The sequence below is a fragment of the Vanessa tameamea genome, chromosome 28 (assembly GCF_037043105.1).
Source record: "Vanessa tameamea isolate UH-Manoa-2023 chromosome 28, ilVanTame1 primary haplotype, whole genome shotgun sequence".
NCBI lineage: Eukaryota > Metazoa > Arthropoda > Insecta > Lepidoptera > Nymphalidae > Vanessa > Vanessa tameamea.
This window is the reverse complement of record NC_087336.1, coordinates 3,267,161-3,292,826: the sequence shown is the minus strand read 5'-3', so window position 1 is coordinate 3,292,826 and position 25,666 is coordinate 3,267,161. Positions and strand designations below refer to the sequence as shown.

The following is a 25,666-nucleotide window of genomic DNA, read 5'->3' as shown; positions in this document are numbered from 1 at the left end:
TCACATCACCCACATCAGTGAGTTTTACCATCTAGACGGGTTTGCCCGAAGCCCTACCACCAAGTAAAACAACATACAGTTTTCAATAACATTAATAAAGATAAATTAAGTCCATATTTTATTTATAAGTATTGGCTAAATAATATATATATTTTAGGCAATTTTTTCATTAAGCATCTAAGATTTACAACAGATAGAAAACACCACCGATTTGGTCCAGTACTCCCGAAGGAAGTATAAATTAGTCAAGTGTAAGTTCCGCATCCGCGGACACGGTTCCGGACATGCGATATAGTAGACGTTACATGAATTAGAGATCCGTAACTAATTGTAAGACGATAAGGACCACTGATTTATGACCTCAATATAGTTTATATATTTTTTTAAAATTTAAAAATAAGCTTTTGCTTATTATTATTTAAAATATGTATGCAAACTGAGAAGTGAGCCGTTTGGTGATCATGACCAATCAAAGACATTGGCGCTAAATTAAATAACTGATTACGTCACCAATGTCCTAACCCAAGACATAAAGATAGTATGTCCCTTGTGCTTACAGTTACACTGGCTACTCGCCCTGCAAACTGAAACACAACTAAACCAAGTATTGCTATTTGGGGTTAAAATGTGATGAGTGGGAAGTATAAATATAGGCTTAATTATCCCATACTATAAACCGAGGCGAGTCGTATCTAATCTACATTAGTCAACAGTATTTGTTTTTAATAGTAGGCTGTATAGTTGAATACATTTGCCAAACTATGAATACTAGCGTTCGGCCCGTGATCAAAGTTCAACCAAAAACGAAGAACTTTGATGAATTTTCATAAATCGAACTTAGTTTTCCTAATCTTAATTCCATTTTTTTTTAAGAACAATACAGCTACCAAACAACAAAATCGATTGACAACTATAGGACATAACGTTCAGTACATTACTGTTTTGCCTTTGCCTCTTTAAAACTAGATTATCTTTCTTTGTTTTAACAGATACAATTAAATAATTTTTTGTTCACAGAAATAGCTACTACAACTGTAGCGACGGCCACGGAGCCGGTCTCGGAATGGCCCGGAGCATTAGCGCCCCTCGACACTCTTGCAGTTGCTTGCGAGAAAGAGAACATGCATGTCACCATCTCCCTCGCACACATCCAGTCACATCCAAACAGGTATAGTGCAAAAATTGTCGCACAGATAATTTTCACAGAATATACAAAGAAAGGTTAAAATCCTTTATATAAAATAAAAATACTATAAAGAGGTTTTATATATAGATCGTGTTTTTTTTATTTATAAGTACAGTCAACAAAGTACAATAGTATAATACATTTTACGCGTTATTTTTACAAAAACTTTATTAATCACATACTTTAGTTCAATTTGAGTAATATGTTCATAATTAATTAAATTAGTCCGATACAAAAATATTCCAAAAGAAAAAAAAATGTTTTGAAACAGTTAAGCCTTTTTTTTGTTTAATTGTAATATAATATTTTATGTGCAATCAATAATATTTCTGCTGTAACATTTTAGTCTTAGCTCAAAAATTTACCGCTTGGGGATTCAACGTATCAGTGTCTGACTCATTATACTATTATTGTCCCCACTCCTTGCACTCCTACTTGGAAGATAAATTAGTAACAATTAGTAATGCCATCAAAACATGCCTAGCTAAGAGATATTATAAAAAAAAAAATACAAATTGCTAAATAATTTTAACGACATAATATAAATAATCTTTTAGCTTTTCATAAAATATATACCGACATTTTTATACGTCTGGTTTGTTTAAGTAATCAAACCACGAAGACGAAGACACACACACAACCGCACTACTCGTGTTACTGACATTCCGTTCTATATTTACGTCCAATCAAAATACATCTAAAGTCCATTCCAATGGCAAGAGGAGTATAAACAAACTTTAGATTTAATAATCCTATTCGATTTCTGCTCACTACGAATAATTGATTGATATATCTTTATTTATAATACAACATTATTCCACTTTACTATTTATATCACTTTAAGATTACTTCCAAATATTCTACCGCCAAAGAACAGTACTCAGTATTGTTGTATTTGTAATATTGGTTTGAAGCGCGAGTATGCCAGTGTAGTTACAGGCACAAGGAGGATAACATCTTAGTTCCCAAAATTGGTTGAGCATTGACGAAGCAAGTAATCGTTAATAATTCTTACAACGCCATTGTCTATGGGTGATGGTTACCACTTACTATTAGGTGGCACATTCGGTCTTCCACCAATCTACATATGTCGTATAAAATATTTCTGATAACAACTTCGCTAAGATGCAAAACGTTATTTATTCACGAATCCAAAATGAATACCACTAATTATTTTAGATCTCGACCACGGACGTCATATCAATTCAAGGACTAAGTGGTTTTTTTATCTTTAGTCGTCCGGCCATTGAGATAAGCTAAATATTTATTCTCTTATGAAATCTTTAGACTTTGATTGGACGAGTGACCTTTTTATACATGTAGCTGTTTCATCATGAGCCGCCTTCTTTATCCCACTAATGAGCAGAAGCCACTCTTCTGCCATTTGCCTCTATCCTGTGTCTAATCTAAGCCAGATTGAGGCAGCAGCGTAAAAGACGCTTACAGACTGCTCCTTTTAACTTATAAAGTTTGTAAAGCCCCAGCGATGGAAACAGGGGGCTCTTATATCACTGAAACTGACGTGTAAACAATTTCCAGTATATACGACACCTTCAACGGCATCGTGTATCCAGCGGGACTGGGCAGCAACTCGACGTGTCTCCGGGAATACGTAACAGCAAGAGGAGATCTGCAATACACTCTACCTCTAAAGGGATGCAATACGATGTCTATCGATAATGTAAGTTATATGTTTGTTATTATTTAATTAATTAACAAAATTAATGAAATAAAAAAACAACGTTCTTTTCCTATGCTGGAGAAATTTCGTTAAATTCTGAAAATCGTTTTTATTAATTATAATTGGCTATAGCGATAGACAAATACATACGCTTTAAAAATAACTTAAGCCCGTACATACACAGATACACGTACAGTTCCCTATAAATCTCAAGTATTTTTCGAATAGGTTTTAATTAAAATTATTTATTAATAATTATGCGTTGATCTGGACATGTTTCAATTTTATGATATACTAGCTGAACCTGCGTAACAGACAGAGTTACTTTCGCATTTATAATATTAGTACAGATGTTATTTTAATAAAACTTTAAAGTGGTTGAAAATATTGCTAGCAAACCAAAGTAAATGAATTAATTTTACCTACGAAATCGACTGTCAATGAGTAAGATTCATGCTTATATTTTGAATAAATTCGAATTTGAATTTTTTTATATAAAGCATCAAAATCAATTTTAGAATCAAAGGGCGGTTTGAACGGATATTACATCAACTTCCTAATGAAATTTGATCATCAAGCTCACGTCACACATGGAATTACAAAAACATCATTGTGCGTTACAAAATGCTCGTAAACTTTCACATTTAACGCAATTCAATTAACGGCGTCCATCCAAGAAGTTATATGCCGTGGCGTAAAAAAAAAATTATCGTGTAAATTATTGCGTAAAATTATAAAATATTTCTTTTCTTTTTTATAACTGCGTGAAGTTTGCGTAATCATTTTTTTGTAGCGTTTTGAGTTTATCAAATACTTTAAACTATAATAAAAAGTAAATTAGTGTAACAGCCTGTTGATGTTCCACTGCTGGGAATGGGCCTCCTCTCCGTGAAGAACCATGGGAACTAAGATGTGCCTTGTGCCTATAGTCACACTGGCTCACTCAGGCATAATACTGGAATACATAAATAAGTATCGCTGCTTGAAGAACGCGAGAACGCTTGTCTTAACCGATGTTTGTGGATTCAAACACAGGCGAGAACTTTCAAGTGCTTAATTTGTGTTTATAATTCATCTCGTGCTCGGCGATGAAGGAAAACATCGTGAGAAAACCTGCATGTGTGAGTGTGGAATATGCTCCAAACCTTCTCCTCAGAACGAGAGGAGACCTTAGCCCAGCAATGGGAAATTTACAGGCTGTTACTGTGCTTGGAGATAGAATACAAAATGAGTGGGTGACACCCCACTTAGGCTCGCTCAAAGCCCTACCAAGTAAAATTATTAATTAATAATAAATTCAAATTGATTGAGTTATTTTTAATTGTAATCACAGGCACAAGGGACATAACATCTTAGTTCCCAATGTTGGTGGCGCATAGGTGATGTAAGGAATGGTTAATATTTCTTACAGCGCCTTTGTCTATGGGCGGTGGTAACCACTTACCATCAGGTGGCTCATATGCTCGTCCGCCAATGAATGCTATAAAAAAAAAAAATTTAGCTTTTTTCAATTTTAGTTCGTATCAAGTAAGTATACTTGAGTTCTTAACTGATATTAAAGTAAATCCTACTCTTTATATAAAAAAGAGATGGTCGTGGGACATCTTGTTGGTACGAAGTTGGTGCTGCTATATACTATATATTCTATATTAAATGACAGACACACTTAAATAATTTAACAACGTTTACATAAGTAAATGGGACAGAAACATAATTTGGAATAAGAGACGATTACGTGTATCCTTTATTCACTTCAAGAACAAAATGTTTGAAATATTAAAATGACAAGAAATTAAATCGTCACTCACACGTCCGGTGAATTAAAATGATAACAAAAACTAAGTCTAAATGTATTTATTATAAAACCGTATAGAATAGAAAGAGACAAAGAGAAATAGAGGGAGAGGAAAGGATTACCCGGAGTCATGTAACGCTTATTCCTTACCAGTGACCAGTTCCAAAAATATAACTGAATGTAAGTCCATTAATATATCATACGGAACCTTCTCTCCATTCTCTTCAACTGGTTGTTACTTCGAGTACAAATTTACTTTATTTGGTCTTCCTCAAATTCACAGGTATTGTTACATATCATCAAAGTCACTAACACGATGCAAATGTGTGCGTGTGGTTGCGCAAGCGCACGCAAGAGGAAGCACGTGATATGAATCGATGCATCTCTTACGATCTATTCAAAGGAAACGTTCGTCGTAACGGACCTTGGCATTTTATACCAATTAGTAATATTGGAGTTGTTATATTAAAGAATTATTGGAAAATATTTTACTATACGAACAATAATCGATGTTGGTATGTTTGATTTCGCACATAAATTTATTTCTTCAACTGAGAACACGATAGAGTGACTTCTTGACTGATCTGTAAAAGCGAGTTCCGATATCGAATCAAGGATCGAGGAAAAACCCGGGGTTTTCCAAACCGGTAACGTTACGGGTTCAATTGTTTTGACCTATAAGGACCTATAAGGACCTATAAGATTACACTGGCTCACTCACCCTTCTAACTGAAACATAACAATACAGAGTACTATTATTTGGCGGTAGAATATTTGATGAGTGGTACACATCCAGACGGGCACAAAGCCCTACCACCAAGTAAAATGTAATAAGGTAACGTGGTTGGCATGGCTAACCATAATAAAAGTTCGCGTCAATATGTACAAATTAACTTTAAAAAAAACCGGTCAAGTGCGAATTGGACTCGTGCACTGAGGGTTCTGTACCACCATACATTACCGAAAGATTTAACAGTTTTCGGAGCTATTCCTATACTTATAATAGCTATATATATATACATATAAACCTATATATATATATATATATATATATATTATTTCATACGCTTTGGAGGTTAGTTTTTGACCGACCGCAGACCTTAGTATTTGGTATTCAACTCTATAACTCTACGCGTTTTTGAAAAACTGGATCTTGACGGACAGGCATATAAACAGACAGGCAGATGAACAAATGAACGGACTGACAAACAACGAAGTGATCTTATAAGGGATTCTTTTTTACGGAACCCTAAAAATTGTTACCAATATTTCTCTCAAATGTGACGATGACAATTGTTTAAGAGAATATCTACAATGTTAGAGGCGCGACTTCTTCACCTTACTTACATAAGCAACTAGAGTACCGACTTAAATAACCACTATAACAAGACCTCTACTAACGCAACAATGCATCCGAACTGTATTTAAACTTGAGTGGGTGGTATCACCCCACGAGCTAACGTGGAACAGGAAATGTCATGATTGGTAAGAATATGTAAAACAAACAATATACGTTCATGTTTCGTGACGAAAACCTCACGGAGGTCACGACTCTGAAGTCATAAGTCATAGATTCCGTACAATATAATCATATAAGCGGCATTGCTTTTGACGATTCTTATAATATATTCCGCTAAACGCCGTGGTAGTTTGGAGGATTGATACATGTAAATATTAACAGAATATACTGGGTTCAAATCGTACTCAGCGGGGATGAATTTTTTGTTATGTTGAATCAATATTTGCTAAGTTGGTCAATGACCGATCTGCACTGCAGTGACACAGTGGAATATGCTCTAATATTTTTAGTGGGCTTAAGGTATTTGATATGAATTAACTGTTGATGTTAATCTTAAATTATAAAACAAATGACAGACGAAGCTTACGGGACGTTAAAGTAGAGCGAATACTCGAGACGTCAATTAAAATTTAATTTAATTATTAGTTTTATTGACGTATTTATAAAACAATGAACCGTGTCGCAATTCAGAGATTTTATATTTGCTTTTGATCTTGTATTCGCTTTGTTGCTTGACTTTAATGCTCCCTACGCACCATTTGCATTTTATAATCTGACATGTTAATCAAAATTTAATGTTCGAAAAGAGTAACTACTGAGTTTCTTTACTTAAAATAGTTCTGTAAATTGACGATTCGAAACTTTCAAAAGCCGAGTTGAAAAAAGTATATTTTGATTTTAATTGCCTTCACTAATTACTTTGCAGAAACACACATCGCGTATCCTAGTTTCCTACATACCATGCAATGGATTTTTAATTTAAATTAAGAAAAGGGTTCTCGTTGAACTATAAGCTATCAATAAAAGCGACTCATTAAAGGCGAAAATACACATATAAACATATACCAATGACAAAACAGTTAGTGTACAACTCTTATTCCAATATAAGACGATATTTATTCTTAAATTTCTAATAGAAATATTGCCATAATATCACACGTATGAATTACTGTGTAATGGATACAATCACGAATCAAAATGGCGTCCACCCAGAATTATAATGAAAGTTTTAACTTTTAAATTTTACTTACTTAATTGTTTCAAACATTATTTAAATAAAAAAGGTTTTTTTTATGTTTAAATATTTATTTAAAATAAATTCATAAATTAACAATAATTATAGGTCAATATTAGGCTGCATAGTGTAATACATTATTGGAATATGTCTATATCAGTTGACAGGTGAAGATTTTTTTTTTTTTACGTCAGCTAAAATAACAAAATTTTATATTACTTATTTGCTCGCATGACTTGGTGGTTTGAATTCATAACATCGACCGTGAGTAACGCAAAGATCACGATCACGAATTCATAGATACTCGTTTCTTTAAATTGTACTGATATTACGTAATAGAAAAAACCTCTTGTCGGGTTATCGAAACATTTATATGACGGAATGGCAGAAAAAAGTGGAGCCTAAACACACATTTATTAAAAAAAAAAAAGTTAAATTATCTATAAACATACTTCTTAGTTTTTTTTTAAATGTCGTTAACATGTGATATATTAAAGATTATTACGATAAATAAAGTCTTAAATCGATATAAGTGTGCATTGTGCAATTAACGTTAGATGTGTAACTTACACGAACGGATCATGAGTCCCAGGTTCAAATCGGATCGATCGTGTTATTGTTTTTTTTAGTCATCATATTGTTTTTTATCTCTATGCTCAGTAGTCGATGGAAACTAGCCGAATGCCAAGCCGTTAATAATTTATGTATATATGTTAGGTAATTTGATATAATGTCATGAACTTCATAACTGTTACTTTGAATTGTATATATATTTAAATTTTATCGTGCGAACTTTATGCATTTTCGATGATGATGTCATCCTGATTGATTTTTGCCACGACGCCAATCTCAAGAGAGACAACTACTCAGAACATGTTATAATGTCAAGTGTGAGCGCAAATACAGGTGCACTCTCTTTTCAATACATTTATATTAGCAGCTTGTAAATTTCCCACTGCTGGCCTAAGGCCACATCTCCTATTGAGGAGAAGGTTTAGAGTATATTAAACCACGCTGCTCCTATGCGGGTTGGTGGAATTCACATGTGGCAGAATTTCGTTGAAATTAGACTCTATTTTCGCTCAATCTCAATATACGACGAGACGGCAAATTTATCACGACCGGAAAGAGTTCAGGCGTAGTACCAACGGCTTAATACACATCGATAGAAAACGCAATAACTTTTCAGTGGCCACACCTGGGACTTGAAATCTAAACCTCGAGACCAGCCCATAGACTAACGAGGCAATAGAAATCCTCTCTACTATTAAATAAAGATAGAAAAGTTTACTGGCGTCAACACATCGGAGACAATTATTGGTTGGTTTTTAATTGGTTTGTTTTAGTCCTTTTGTAATACGACATTCTATCTAAATATACAAATAATCAGTATATTTCTCACTCAAATATTTACGACCCCGTTTTCATACTAGTGACACTTCATTCTTACACTATTTAAGTTTAAACAACGGAACCTAAATAAATAGTTCTAAAAAAGTGACATTCGAAATTCAAAAACATTCGAAAATCAAATATTAGTTCGTATTGTGTCGTTACAATATTATCTATCACACTTTTAACGCGTCTTCCTTTTTTTTTTTTTTTTTGTTATGTATGTTCGCGTATAACTTTTTCGGCTATGAAACGATTTTGAAGTTTGTTCTTGCTTAGGTTCAGTACATGTAATTTTATTAATTGATACGGTTTTACTTGAAGTTTACGTTATTTGTTAACGTTACAAATCAGCCTTTCAATATTTTTTAATTCTATTCGATTTTTGTTTATTGCTGTCGATGGTTAAAAAATAACTCGAATTAAAATTTTAATTCAATCCTTACGAATTAGGGACGGACTACTCATACATCAAATTTTTGTAATTTTGTAATATTGACGTCATTATTAAACTTAGTCTTTATTAAGCGTCAAAACTATGATCATATTCAATAGAAACAAGATGGATTCTATATCCGAGATCCTTAAGCTGTACTTAAGAGTAGAAGGATTTTTATTTATATTATCCTTATTATCCTTGGTGGTAGAAGCCCATGTAGGTAGGTCTGACCATTAAAACTTAGCATTGTAGTGTTCCAGTTTTAAAAGTTGAGCGCAACCACAAACACGAGTAACACACAGTTCCCAAAATTGATCATTCATTGACAATACGAACGGTGATCTCTTACCATCAGGTGGTCATTTGCATCTGACTGGACCATCTGTTTTTAAATGGAAGTGTGGTAGAGTTTTGCATCTAGAAGATGGCGGAGGTAAGTTGATCTGATTAACATCAGCGTTGCTGACTAACTGTGCATTGTAAGAGGCATTAATCACGCCTAACGTTGCCAATTGAACCGGCGAATGCCAAATTGTCTTGTGACCTTGACCTTGCCTGTCACCATTGAGACAATTTCGAAAGAAACGAAGCTGCTTTGAGTTGATGTACTAAACGTAGAAGCAGTAAGGTGTAAAGGTGCATTCACACTGCAAGACCTTTTTTGTGGAGCAACGTATTCAAGTGTCAGTAAGCAATGTCAAACATGAAAGTTACTCTTTGTTTGTGAAAAAAGAAACGAAAACAACACTTACTTACTTCTACTTCCAAAGTTCGAACAAAATACGGAATACAAAAAGGCATGGAGTCGAATTTTATTTACACGTTGAAGTCGATTTTATTTTGTTAGGATTATATTTTTATTTTTCACCGGCTTTCTTTGAATATATATTTCCATTTATACTTTTGCTTTTCAAAATTAACAGTACAGAACATTTCATAATCTTGGAAATTCTTTAAGAACAACGAGATTATTTATGCAAATATCCAGCAGCGCCTACACATTGCCAATTATGGAACTAAGCAATGTTGTTTACACCAAACGTGCATTATTTTCACATTCATTTAATACAAATCAATGTACATTTTTACTAATATTATAAATTTGAAAGTGAATTTATTTATTTCTTACGCTTACACATCTTAAGTACTAAAACGATCATCATAAAATTTTGCACACATGTTGTCAGGGGTACAGAAATGGGCAGGGTACAGTAGTAGCTATCTTTAAAAAATATAACTCAATGTTATCTGCATATTTTAATATAAATTTTAAAATAATTAAAGCAAAACAACGAAAAATTAACAGGGGTCAATAATCGTTAGCTTTACCTTATATAGCCGACATGACCCATTGGTTTAAGCCCAGGCAAGCACCACTGAATTTTCATGTGCCTAATTTGTGATTATAATTCATCTCGAGCTCGGCGGTGAAGGAAAACATCGTGACGAAACCTGCATGTGTCTAATTTCAACGAAATTCTGCCACATGTGTATCCACCAACCCGCATTGGAGCAGCGTGGTGGAATATGCTCCATACCTTCTCCTCAAAGGGACAGGAGGCCTTAGTCCAGCAGTGGGAAATTTTTAGGCTGTTAATGTAAAAAAATGTACCTCATATAGAACTAAGCCTCAATACAACGTCGTAGGTTTTATGTATATCTATTTGATGCGTTTACTAAGTACCTTAACGAAGGTCGAAGTGTATCGCGTTACGAACAAAACAATCGATTAAATCTAAATACTAAAAATCTACTCGTTAATATTTTTAACCTCACGTCTTATCTAATGGCATTGTTCTAGCCATCTCGTAATTGCACACAGACAGACGACCTGTCATAACCTGGTACATATTACTACATTTTATATAAAACCTCGCGGCTTTGTCTCATGGTTTTTGAAAAAGGTATTAGTGCGTTTTAATCGCGACTATTTTCTAATTCAAAAACGTAAAAAAAAATATTCATCCGTCTGGTTGTGGTTAAAATAATTTTAAAAAAATAGTTTAATTTGAAAATTACGAGGATGCATATTGTCTTAAAATAAATCTTAGTGAACTTCTGTTTTAATATTCACGAATATTTTCTATGTAATTTAGAAATTTATGTTTTTAATTTAACAATAATTAAAAAAAACCTTAAATATGCTATATGTGTAAATTCTTTCATTTGTAAGTAATGATATCCGATCTGGATGATATTATACCTGTAAGATTCATTGAGATCCACATCAATATTTGAACTAATTAAACTTGAAGGCCGACGTAAAAATGGTTGACACCTAATATGGTTCAGCCTAAACATTCCTTGCAACGACAATATTTATAACCATATAATCAAAGATGATACACTCACTCACACAGGCTTAAAATACACACAGACTCGAAGTCTCATATGGCGCTATAATAACTGTTGAGTGGGTGGCACATTCTCATAAATGGTAACGCTTTTGCACCAATAAATTACTCTACTCACTACTGGCTTTGACATCGTCAATGGTTTGGGGGGGGGGGGGAGTACTGAGACTTAGCCGAGAAAAAGGTAGATCAAATAAAGGTTCAATGAGACTAATATCCTGAGTCCTATGATCTCCTTGGCTCTTAAATTATGCATCGTCAGTGGAAAGGAAGACTAAAGCGCCAAGATTATACTTTTGAGAAATGAGATTTAAATTTAAATCAGCGAAACTCATTTTCCAAAAGTACAATACTTTACTTTAGCGTTTACTTACTTTTCACTGACGATGTTTATGTACGGTCCCACCTATAATCGTTGTATAGCTGTGTTTATTTAAACACAGCTTTCTCTCTTTCAGTCATCATTGATTTGTCATTCGAAAGAAGAAGACAGCATTAACTAATCTATAACATTTGTATGTTAGACTAATAAAGATTACAATTGATTGAAATTAATAATATTAATCTGCTGTTTAACATTTAAATTTGATGTATTTATTATTATTTTTGAACTTGACATTAATTAACACGTTTCAAGGTGTAGTCAGCATGCTAATGAGATAAATACGTTATCCTTCTTACATTGCTTTTAGATTTGAATTTAGATTTTTTTTATATTTATTTATAAGAAATTGATATACGCACGTGACATTAGCGAAATATCTGTGCCCTCTTGGCACAAATAAAAGCCAAGACAAAAAAAAAAATAAAGAAATTGATATTGACGTTTGTCAATAGTTTTAATTTAAATCCGGTGTGATTGCGCAACGCAGCTATTTATTAAACAATATTATACATTAAAACCTTCTCCGAAACGGGCTGCCTCTTCTAATATCATTGCATAAGTGGTATGTAGTAGTATATTGGTGTAGTAGTTTTTTCAACTAGGCATTACAAAAAAGATCATCTCGATTTAAAAAATAAGAATGTATTTTGTACGAAATTTATTTCGAATTTAAGCTAGTTTCGTATTGAAAATAAATTGAAAAAAAAAATTATGTTTAACATAATCGGTCAACTGTGTTCTATCTAATAAACGAAATTGAACATATGGGAAACACAAAAGTAAGAGTGTGCTATTTATTATAATTATTGATGAATTTAATTATGTATTTTCATAACATTCAATTTATCATAGTTTAATATCAAACATCAGTCAAAATATTTTACTTGCTACTCCGCGCATTTTCACCAAAGTCATACTTCTTATATTCAACAAAGGCTTATAAATTTCTTCAATAGCTGGGCTGTCAAATACAATAAGAATGTTGCTAATCCGAGTAGCTCCAGGGATAAGTGCGGTCAAACCGAAAAACAAACCATTAAGGTTAACTAATTATATAATATATAGAATTATATATTCAAACAGAAACATTTTCGTCAATTAATTATCTGTGTAAAAATGACAAATATTCAAAAGCAAGAATCAAGAGACCTTTTGTTGGCCTTGCTGTGTGGAGGCGGCTCGGACAACTTATGAATATTAAATGACGCAAATTATACTGCATGTGTAAATCCGGCTTAATGTCATTTTGTAAAAAGAATGCTGGCTCTGTCGCAACTAGTCTCAACTGTTCCTCGATACTTGGTCTGCGTCAAATTCTTCGCATAACTTCCATAACTACGCCTCTATTTATAAGATTGCAGACCCTGTGGTCTTGTATACGGCTTTTGATCAATAAGTCTAAGTAGCGAAACGTCCAGGTAGCCGAAATATCTATTTAGCGAAATGTCCGCCTACCTATTACATAACAAAAATCAATTAAAAAGAACGTCTAATTAGCAAATCTCTTATACTTATTGATCATATCCCTTCACCTTGGAATCCCTAACAATAATAAGTCATTCAGATTTTTTGATGAATACTTCTCAAGATTGAACTTTGTTAGTGTGTCTAAGAATAAAACTTACTAAAACACGTAAAGCAAAGCAAGTTAACTCATTCTCATCGAATTATGAGAGTACAGAAATAGACAGTGCGTCTTTAATAGCGCACAATTTGAAGCTCAATTATGTCCTGCATAGTTGTCTCTCTCTAACCGTCGTGAACCAAATAAATCAGAAGAAGATGATTATACTTTTCTCCTTATACTAGTTAATGTTTTTTCATAAAAGTTCTTCTTCTCCTTTTAACATAAATGTGTCGCCAATAATGGGTTTAATGACGTGGCCTGTGCCTATAAAATTAATTACGTAAATAAAAAAAAATCAAGAGAGACAACTGTATTATATACTACCGTCGTTCCTGTTATAAGCAATTAGATTGCGCCCCCTTCTTCGCCCTTGTCAGCTTTTGTCTGTTTTTGTAAAAGTAGCCTATGTCTTTATTTAGGTCTCCAGCTAATCTAATACCAAATTTCATCAATTTCGGTTCACTAGTTTAGCCGTGAAAGCTTCACAGACAAGCAGAGTTACTTTTTTTATTAATAACATTAATATAAATATTTAAATTTTGTAAAACTTTGGAAATCTCCCAAAAATGCGTAATTATCGTTAGAACCGCTCAGTGGCCATGACGAAGGGGAGCTAACGTCACATCCGGTCCTACAGCTGTCGGAAGGAAACGGACACATGTGGTAGGAATTTATAAGTAGAACTAAACAATGCATTGATATTATCTTACTAAATGGAAAAATAAAATCGCTGATCATTAAATTATACAATTTTGGAGGAAATATTGCAGAACTCGGTGCATTTTAGTTTTTAATATACAGCCACAATTTTTAATATCACATACTAAAAATACCATTTGAACAATCACTGAATTCATAGTTTTTTATAAATACAGTATATTGATATTGAATTCAACCAGACGAACAAAATTTATAAAATTTTCAATGTGATTTGATTATTGATCGTGAAATACGATCGAATATTTTTGCCGAATTGAACCTTCGGTTAGAGATCAAACTTGAGGGTTATCGTCTCTGGGAACTATAGAAGTGAGTGATTATAGTACACATACTAGTACTCGCGGGTACTTACTGTTAATAAAAGATACCGTAACCAAAATTCGGTTAAAAGATTTTTTTTGGAACATTAAACACATTTAGAATCTCAGCGTCCTTAATTACACAAGTCGTATTCGTGGAGAAATTAAACGGAAGTTTTTAACAATTGAGAAATGTTTTATTGGTTACAATAGAAGTACATATACACACATAAATGACATAGAACCGAGATGGCTATGTATTTAGAACGTACACATCTTAGCCAATGTTCGTGGATTCAAACTCAGGCAGGCACCACTGAATTTTCATGTCGTTAATTTGTGTTTCTTCATGCTTGATGATGAAAGAAAACATCGTGAGAAAACCTATATGTGTCTTATTTAAATTAAAATCGGCTTCATGTGTATACACCAACCCCCATTGGAGCAACGTGGTTGAATTACCTACTAATCTTCTCCTCAAAGTGAGAGGAGACTTTAGCCCAACGGTGAACCCAGACGAGAATGTTTTTTTGTGAACCCCTGTTCCTTATAACATCGTGAAAACTTATGAAGAAAAATTAGAATATCTCATGTAGTTTCCACTACCTGGTAAATAGGATTCACTAAAATTAGCCAAATCGTTATAAATTGATTATCATCCGAAGTAACTAGGGTTCCGTATCACTTCGATTGCAGCGAAGGTGTGTAACGCAGTGCACAGTTACACTTGGCTAGAATAGTCTGGCAGATTGTCAACCCCGACCTCCTCTGCCTGCTACGAATATTTATTTTGCGTAATGCTTATGTAAGTTAGTATATGTCTATCTCACTCACTTACATAAGGGATATGTAAGCAACTCCAGCAACCTAACAATTGACGTCTAGGTATGTGTTCAAATATAGCTATTTCATTCATATGCGTGGGTTAAAAAAGGATAACAAATCCTGACAGCTGTCAAAAGTATCCTTTTGGCGTTTAAGGTTTTATTGTTCCACCTCAGTATATTAATAGATATATTCTAAATGATTCTGCGTTTAATACCGACGTGACATTGGAATACAATCTAAAACAAAGTATTTCCTCAATTCATGAAATGCTCAACACGATATAAATATTTAACACAAATTCTGATAATACTTAACACGAAAACAATGCTAGTCGATAAATATTTAGTATTAGTAGAATTTGTATTTCAAGAAAATATTTTAATATTTTAATTTTCATTTTGAATATTTTTGTCGTATCGTAAGGCAGACTCATGGCTTGGCGAATGAGAGCTGGGCTAAAATAAGAAAGAGACTTTGACCGCCACGCCCCTTTACATGTATATGTGTATGCAATGTGTGTCTATATAGATAGATAAAAACACAACAGTTCCGTATATCTTACTTCTGTATGTCAACCGATTTTGTTTTTATTTAGAATAAAAAAATGGAAATGAACGTAAAAAAGTAATCCTAGCGAACAGTTGTTCGCTCTACTAGTACTAGTTGTCGTTCGCGGTTTTGCTTGCATTTGGTATGGTCTTCAAGTGTTATAACTTGGAGTGACCAACAGCAATGTTACACATTTATGATATTTATATAAATTCATTGCTTTGACATTTCGTATAGATAAATTAAAATGTATCTTGTAGCAAAGATAATAAATCCTATTGGCGCAAGGTATCCGTTTTTTTTTTAAATCCGGCAGATATTTTTAACTTTGCCGTTTCATAAATTCAAAACATTTGTAAAAAAAAATATTAGTAAAGAAGGCATATTATTCAGTACAAAATTATATGGATGATAAAAAAGCGTGGAGCTAATACTTGTTGACTTCCAGACGGGATGTATTATAAACATATGTAATTGTATTTAACTAACATGACTTTGAATTTTTAAATGTTGAAAAAGAAATTATTTTGATGTCATTTTCATCAACTGATTCAAATTTTCTCTCCTAGGATTTTTACAACGTCCTAACTTGTCAAACTTATCTAATTACTAAATGTATATCAACATGACGATACCATCAATTTGGAGTAGTTTAAGTTTTAGGTGTAACATACAAACGAACATACGTTTAATCAAATATTTTTCTTCTCTTCCAGGACGATGGTACTGTAGAATATTACAATAACATAATCGTTCAGCCACACCTTCGGCTCGTGACTGGTCAAGGACGAGGGTACCACGTTCGCTGCCGCTACCGTCGCCGTGACCTCAACCTTTACCATCTACATCGACCACACGCTGACCGTTTGACTAACACCAGGGATAATTATAATAAGTAAGTTTAGCTAACACCTCGCCTCATTGCCTCCACTGGTGACAGGAGGGCTGGTTCGTTTTTAGCCCAGAGGATCGGAATTGCGATTCAACGGGGAAATGCTGCTAGCGTTCTTGCCACCATTCCACGCGGTCAAGATTTATACAGATATTATTTTTAATTCATGTTTGTACATATATTTAAGCACTTAATGTTATCAATTCTTATGTTAATAAATTTAAAAGTTTAGCTAGTGCCGAAAACAATATTAAGATAAATTTATTATTATTAAACAAATTACCGTCAATAATGAATATATTTAAAACTTTTTAACTAAAAATTAATGTTTTATATTTGTCCTTCATGCGTTCCTGAACCATTGATTTGATTTTTATGGAAATTGTGGTGAGTTACTTTGCGTACGCTAGGGATCGTTACAGGCTTCAAAATTGTTTTTCTTTTTATGTTTGATCTTTAATTATTATTTGTTTTATGTAACAGTGAAAACTTTGTTGGCTTATGCGAGGCTTATTTTGGTATCAAATGTTTCTGTGTTATACTATGCCGTAGAGTTTCTTGCCGGTTCTTCTCGGAGGAAACTGCATTCCGAAACGATGGTAGCTTCACTTAATATAGTTTGTTAAATTACGATTGAAAAGGCCTACTTGAATAAAGTATATTTTTATTTTGATTTTGTATGTTTCCCGAAAATAAAATAAAATTCATTCTTTCTATGTAGATCCTTATTCTACCGTATATTAGTCACAAAGTTGGAAGCGTGTATATTCCCGTGCTTCGGAAAGCTTATGATACAACAAAATTGGAATTAACGACAGGAATCAACTTTAAATCCAACAATTTTGACATCTTTTACCTATTTAACGACTCTTATTTATTTCTCGAATTGACATTTAATACAAAATCATATCAACTTACAACCAAGGACGTTCGTAAAGTCAATGATAAATGAATGTACATACAGTCAGGGTAAGAAAACCTTCGTCAGTTTTCAAATTAATTCCTTTATCAAGTCGTAAACTCTTAGTACATTTTGAAACCGAAAACTGCACATAAAATTAAACTAACATAGTATGATAACTAGGTTAAAAATAGTGTACATTGCGAGGCAATATGTCATACTCAATCGGTAAAGCAGAGCACACGAAAATAGACCTTAAGGTGACGAACCTTTTCTTACCCCGACTGTACGTACATACTTGGTTATACCAAACTGTTACATTTCAATGTTCCAGCTTTTAATGAATTATTGGATATGACATTTTTTTCGTTAAATTTCGATACAGTTGAATCTTATTAAAAATAGAAACATCTCACTTGGTACCTTTTTTATTTAATAATATTTATTAAAATGAATATAAAACGTGTATTCATAAAATAAAATCAATAATATATTAACATTAAATTAACATGTTATAAAATATTTAAAACGTGGACTTAAAGAGGTACAGCACGGTAATGTCCCACGAATTATGCCCATAAATGATGCCCACAGCTGGGCGAAAGTCACGTCTTCTTATAAGACATAGTTTGTAGATATAACATTGCTGCTCCGCTGCGATGTGATTTTCACAAATAAATCTAACTGATGTTTGCTCTACCATTTTATCTAACGTTTGTAGACGGTTAGTTAAATAAGTATTGACAAATTTTAATTTTATATTTATTTTTTTGAATAGCGACGAATACGATGAAGACTCAGGATTGCTACCATCAGTCACAATGAAGATATACAAAGGAGACCCTGAAGATAAAGAGGTACGATTGTTTTATGATCTACTAGTTCCTAAAGATAGATAAAAACTTAACGGAAAGTAAGGTTCACTTGGTGGTAGGGCTTTCTGCTGTTTGGGTAGGTACCACCCTTTCATCAGATATTCTAGCGCCAAACAGCAGTACTCAGTATTGTTGTGTTCCGATTTGAAGAGTGAGTTAGCCAGCGTAACTACCGGCACAAGGGACTTAACATCTTAGTTCCCAAGGTTGGCAGCGCATTGATAGTGGAGCTCATTTGACCGTACACCAACCTATAACCTAAAAAAATATATAATATAATAATTAAAAGATGACATAATACTGTTTGATTATTATTTTTATCAGAAAAAAAAGTAAAAGCCATTATCGGAGTAGTTTTTCCCCCTCTTAAATCATCACCAATGAATCCACGCTAAAATATATTAAGTTGATACAATTTTGATTGAATATTTTAATAATATTCGTTATTAATCATTCAGATAACGAAACACCTTGACATAGATACATATTCAATAAAAAAATGATATTGACAAATATTTAATAAACGAAAATTTGTATTAATTTTACTTTAATGATAGGTTAGTCCCTATAATGTATACAGATTATTAATATTATTAATGTATCATACATTTCTAGGTGGCGTCAAACGTTAAAATTGGTGACACTCTGACCCTTGTCGTTTCGTTGGAGAAGCAACGGCAGTATGGTCTTCTGGTCTCCGAATGTTCCGTTAGAGATGGTCTGGGATGGGCTGAACAGAGCTTAATAGCGGATGATGGGTAAGATTTGATTATTCTATCCTATAGTTGAGAAGTAATCACACATAACCAATTATTTATCCTTTGCTGTTGATATTTCGAAGTTGAAACGAAATTTTTGACGCCATAGTGATGTGATTTCATCCACTGTGGCCTACTTCTATGGCTGGAGATATTGTTGTGCACAAACTTCCATATGAAAAATAAAATTGTAATCCGATACGACTGAAGAAAGATCAACTGAAAGCCAACAGCTTTATGTATACAATAAGCTATATCCTGCACAGGAACGTTGAAATTTGTAAGCGATGGCCTAATATTTGTCAATTTATAACAAAATAGTTCTTCATTTTGCGTCGTTTCCATTCAATCGTAAACGTCGTTTCAATGAAGTAAATAGACGTAGAAAACACACAAAATGGGGAAACAACATGTATAACATCTTAGAGACTATGATGAGTTACGCGTTGAAGATGTCGCCATTAAAAAACCTATTTGCAAGATTACGTTTATACAATAATTAAAAAAAAAAACTAATGCCATAATTTTATTCTAGATGTCCACTCGACGGTGAGATTATGGGATTGTTCCAATATTCTCGCGAGAAGCAAGAAGCCCGCGTCTCCTTCCCCGCTCACAAATTCCCCTACACTGCCAGCGTGTACTACACGTGCGAAGTTAAACTCTGTGATCTTAATCACCCGACTGATTGCGTAAGTAACATTATACCGACACAGAATCGCAACTCGAAGATATAATCTAAACATCGTGGTGCACTATTTTATTAGTGTAAGTCATGCGAATTTTTTGCAAACTCGTTTAATCTTCTCGCGAAACCGATATGAAATAATTATAATAAGTTATAGGTAAATACTATAGGTACATACTATTTTCATAGTACGTTGACGACAATTGCTCAAATAAACAATTCATTTCAAACACAGTCTTAAATTAAAACAGAACAATGCTGTATACTACACATTACTATGTGAGGAAGTTTTTCCTGAAGTGTTTGGATGTTTAGTGAAGCTATTATTACTATTTTTGTTTAGTCCAGTGATGGATCCATTTTCCGAATAGCAAGGGGTATGATGTCTGAAATCGTCGACATTATTTGAATGTGAGTTAATTAATGCCAGTATAAACAAATCCTCAATATTATGGACTTTCTTGAAGTTATTAATGGTTTATTTCCTTTTATAAAGTATGTTCTATGGAGAGGATAAGTGGTATATAATGGTTTTTAACTAACGAACTTTTCCAATTGCAAAAGCACGTCCGTCCAACAAGACTAGAATAGGTATCACAAATTTACAAATCTTCTGCTATGAAAAATTACAGTTTAAATGAATATATTGGCATATCTGGGACCCCGTATGGGAACCACGTGTATGGGCCTCATTTGTCGATAATATACACCTTTATTAGAACCTCTGTAGACTAAAGACTTATCCGTGTCCCTTAGAGAGCGTAACATTGATAGTTAGTAGAATTATGATAAATGCTTTTGTTCAATAGTATTTAAGACAGTATTCTATATATTTAAATTTATCCGATATTTAAATTCTATATAAAATGTAAAGAAATATATTTGATATTATATACAAAGAAATACGTAAGACGTTGGATTTGTTAATGATTTTAATTAAATTGTTTGACTTATTTATTAGCAACTTACCTAGTGTTCGTTTTAGTAATTTTGATCTTTGATAAAAGCGTTGTTGAAAGATATCATTAATTTAAAAAAAAATCTTCCATGTGGTTATGCGCAAAGATTACTTACTATCCAGATAAACCGTTTAAAACTCTGCTTTTCGGTTTGAACAATAAAAAAAAGTATCTATTTTTATATAAAAATATATTTTACTTAATAACTAAGCTAGTGAATTTTTTTAACAAAATTCCAGGAGCCATGTTCCCATAAGAAGAACCGAGTACGTCGCCAATCGGACGAAGGATCACCAGCCACAGTGGAAGTGTTCTCAGGGTTATACGTCAATGAAGCTGACTCGCCTGATAACGATGAGGTTACCAGCGAAAAGGTTAGATCATGATCTTTGAATAATCCAAAGAGTACGATGTACTAATGTTTTGTTTTCATTTAAGAGTGTTCCCAGATTTAGAACAAAAATTACAAACTATTGGATATGATCTATTAATAGATTTTCTTTCGACAACCGAACTCAATGGTTAATATTTTAAAAGAACTACACAAATAAACACATATTTTTAATCAAAATTTGTAAGTTACCTTATCGAGAGGAATAGTATATAGAATATTAATAGTATATACAAAGGCTTGTCCAAATTATTGAACGAATTGATAGAATCTCTAATTGTACTTATTCAGTTTCATAGCGTAGATTATGACACATCACCAGTTTCATGTGTTAAGTTAAAGAAACTGTTTGCAATCTATGGCGAAACCTATCCTATTTAAGTGTATTTTTGTGTTATCATATTGTAATTGTGTGTGCCTGTGCTCCAGAAACTCGACGCTACCCCCAAGTAGTCGTCCGCTTCACCAAACCCAATAAGACACTCTATTTACTGACCCCTACTTAATGTATTGTTTATATTACAGAAAGAAGATGAAATCTGCATTTCTCAGCGCAACTTCGCAATCGGTATATGTATCGCCGGAGTAATTTTGATGATATGCGTGATCGCCGCCATTGCATTTATTCTCGCGAGGAGAAGAAACCCTAAAACGTATTCTAGGACCGGAAGCTCCCTCTACAGTGGACCTTATACTAACACCGGATATTCACACACGAGTTAATACTGCCCATGAATAAGTTACTTTACCCTACGTACGAGGTTGCATTGTGTATTGATTTTGTAACCAGAAAGAGACAAATTATAGGGTAAAGATGACTATTTCGTTATAGTAATTTAGGGTAAAATAAATTGGTTTTAAAATATTACAACGAATAAATATGACAATTGAGAAAAAAATTGTTAGTGTGTTTGAATGTCTGTTTGTCTTCAAGATGTGTTTGAGTGTTTCAAAATACTATTATCTTAATAACGTCTTAATACTTTTTTAAGGTACAGTCATAACACCTTAATGGCATAATCATTTATTCGACGGTTTAAACATGTCGATATTTCTAATTTACGTTCACGTATTATTTAAAAATAGAATGTTGTGTTCGGAAACCACAACGATTCAGTCAATTATAGTTAAGTATTACCAATAAATTAATATTAAGTCTTAAACAGCGGGGATATTATATATTTAATACATCGTTTGTGATAATTCGTGCATTAACGTATCCGTCCCTTAAGTTACGTTAAATGGTTGCCTTGCATTACGTAATAAAGTTTAGAAACAAATTGAAGCTTCATTTATAAGAATGTATAAATTGTTCTTCGATATATCAATATTTTATGTGATTTTAGTTTAGTTTAACTTTGAACCCGTGTAAACTATTGAAATAAATGTATGTAAAAAATACTACAATCACTGACAATAACATAAGAAAAACAAATGACCATCTCAATTTTTTTCTTGATAGTTTGCACGGGACCTTATTTTTATGTTTTCGGTGGCGGGAACTAAATCTGTCCATGGTTAGAGGTCCCTCTTTATGTAGAAAAATATAATGACTACATAATATTATATATAGTCTGTGATAGCATGGTTATTTGACAATTATAATTACAAAAGATTTTTCATAAATATAATAGTTTATTGAATGTTACAACTCAAATCCAATAGATGGCGCTAATTTGGTTAAGAGAATAGTTTAATATCACAGTTACTCATTATCTCGAAGTACAGTCTGTAGTCATTTTATTTAAATATGTTATTATAATCTGTATCGAATTTTTTCATCATATAGATGCCATATTTAATTTTTAAATCTTCTTAGTAGCCAGTATTCCGTCCAAGTATAGGTGCTATTTTTATTTTACTAGCTTTTTAAATGCTTTTTGCTTCCTATAATGTTGTAACAACGAATTTTGATACGTGTTTCATAATTACTCCATTGTCTTTTAGTATATGACTAATTTACCTAGTTTTTTTTTTTAGTTACAATGGAGTTCTGGAACCATATCGAAGCGTAAAACATAGGTTTAAATTGTATGTGTACGAATTTTTAACAAATATACTGACATAAAAATTATACCTTTTTTATTATTTTTGTTACAACCTTTATGCCTTAAAGTAAAAATTAAGAACCTGTTTATGTCCTACTGCTGGTCAAAGATATCCTGTCCTTTTTGAGGAGATGGTTTGAGCTTACTCCACAAAGCTGCTCTAATGCGGGTTATTTGACACGTGGCAGATTCGCCACGTGCGAGATTCCTCGCGATGTTTCCCGACGAGCACAAGATGAATTACGAACACAAATGAAGCATTAAATCAGCGGTGCTTGCCTGGGATTGACCTTAGAATCATTAGTTATGAATTATGATACGTGTTTTGTAATCATTGCGGCCCTAAACATGCAATATTTGCCTCTAGGAAGCGATTGCAGAATACCTGTGGCGGTATTATTTTTAAATTAATCCCGATTCTTACTTTGGAATATATTATGACGTATAAAGTCGAGATTGTTAATTGCGCTTAATTAATTTGTGTTTATAATTATAGTAGAGTGGAAACCTGCATGTTTAGTGTGACATTTTACTTGACGTGTATTGGAGAAGTGCGGTGGAATTAAATCGAAGCCTCCTCGTCAAGGAGAATGGGGATCTTTCCTCATTCACGGGCAATTAATACGCGGTTACTTTATTTAAATAATATCCATAAAAGTCCATTAAGATAGTTCTAGTTTCACTTGATGGCTTGATGACTTACGATATTCCACTACCAAGCAGCAATACTTTGCATTGTTGTGTTCTGGTTGAAAGGATAAGTGAGCCAGTGTAACTACAGACAGGGGACATAATATCTTGGTTCCCGAAGTTCATGGCGCATTGGCGATGTATATGAATGATTAATATTTCTTATAGCATCAATGTTGACTTACCACAAAGTGGGCCATTAGCACGTCCACCTACCGATTGCATAATAGAATCATGTGAAATTTCATTCAGAACTGTAAAGCTGTTATGTCAGAACAAACTCAAAACTCAACTCGGAACTTGGTCGTGATCGTCCATCTGTACATAGTACAAAACAAAATCTCCTCCAGTAATATGTACGCTTAGATCTTATAAAAAATACAATTCGAGATTAATTTTGATAGAGGTTTCGAATGCAACAGTAATATCTATATAGTATAAAACCAAAGACACTCCCCGCCCCGCTCCCCGTACGCTTAGATCTCTCAAACTACGCGACGGATTTTAATGCGATTATTATAAACAAAACACGAGTGATTCAAGAGGAAGGTACATACGTATAATACATACATATTATAGTAGAGAACTTCAACTTTCCTATCCGGAATAAAACAAGAGTTATTCTTATTGTGTTAGTTCTTCAATCCTTCAATCCTTATGGTTATTACAAAATAAAACAAAAAAATATATCAATAATAAAATGTCTTTAATAACTCCTTGATAAGAATACATACATTGATTTTAATGATAAAATTGTGATAAGTACGTAGTTTAGTTTTTAAATAATCTACATAAAGATGAGTACCGACTTGTTACATCGGCAAGACATACACAAATGTAAATTTAGCTTAAAATAATTTCATACTTATATTAAACATTTAAATTTGATCTATTTTCACGTCTTAATCATTAATTAAACTTAGTTTAAATATATTAAAATAAACGAAGATTTACCAAAGCTATAGTTATACAATTTGTGAATTTTTTTCTCATTAATAATAATTTAAAAAAATTAAATATAAATAATATATTTATAACATTTGTAAAAAGGCTAAATATTATTATATGATTACTTATTAGGAAAAATACGGACGACAAAGTGTAAAAAAAATATGTTACAGTCAAAACTAATTTCCGTCAAATAGACTTTTAACTGGCAACACAATCATGCTATGGACTTATGTCATACGTTAGATAAGTCTTATTTCTGTTAGCGTGTTATCTCAGAAATGAGTACTGCAAGCTTTTCATCCTTGTACTGAGATACGAAACAAACCCAACCTATCAAGTCACTTCATTTATGATCTCCCTAGAAATCCCAATCTAGGTGTTGTAGAAATCCGACGCTTTCTCGCAGGTTTTTTGGCGGAGTTAGTAAATGGAGGCATCGGAGGTCACCCCGTGCACTCGCTCCGGCGCCTGTGAAAACGTCACATCGCAGAAAAATCTAGTCATAACTAGTTTTAAAGATCACAATTAATTTTAACCAACAAGAGTTCTGACTGTAACATATGTGTATATAACTTCTACCACAATTCAAACGACTGTCTCTCCTCTTATGAAAAATAGGATTATATAACTACAATGAGGTCAAATTAAATATTCATTAAGCAAGAACATATTTAACACATTTAAAATGACATGCATTGTTGACGAGTATGTTTTCAAATGTATC

The 25,666-nt window shown here is 33.0% G+C and overlaps 2 protein-coding genes across 3 annotated transcripts in view; one reads left to right on the top strand and one right to left on the bottom strand.

The window, feature by feature from the left end:
- Pio (piopio) overlaps positions 1–23,327 on the top strand; it is a 55,054-nt gene extending 31,727 nt beyond the window's left edge. Inside the window, exons 3-10 of the mRNA XM_026627846.2 lie at positions 1,018–1,168; positions 2,726–2,867; positions 16,506–16,684; positions 18,361–18,439; positions 19,073–19,215; positions 19,751–19,907; positions 21,102–21,236; positions 21,779–23,327. Coding sequence (XP_026483631.1) covers positions 1,018–1,168; positions 2,726–2,867; positions 16,506–16,684; positions 18,361–18,439; positions 19,073–19,215; positions 19,751–19,907; positions 21,102–21,236; positions 21,779–21,976 — 1,184 coding nt within the window. The 3' untranslated portion in view covers positions 21,977–23,327. The remainder of the gene's footprint in view (positions 1–1,017; positions 1,169–2,725; positions 2,868–16,505; positions 16,685–18,360; positions 18,440–19,072; positions 19,216–19,750; positions 19,908–21,101; positions 21,237–21,778) is intronic.
- The window catches only part of LOC113391816 (isochorismatase domain-containing protein 1-like), a 456,430-nt gene extending 432,062 nt beyond the window's left edge, over positions 1–24,368 (bottom strand). For both annotated transcript variants that reach the window (XM_026627903.2, XM_064219576.1), the window contains exon 1: positions 24,352–24,368. The gene's annotated coding sequence lies outside the window, so the exon portion shown is untranslated. The remainder of the gene's footprint in view (positions 1–24,351) is intronic.
- Positions 24,369–25,666: the final 1,298 nt, after the last annotated feature.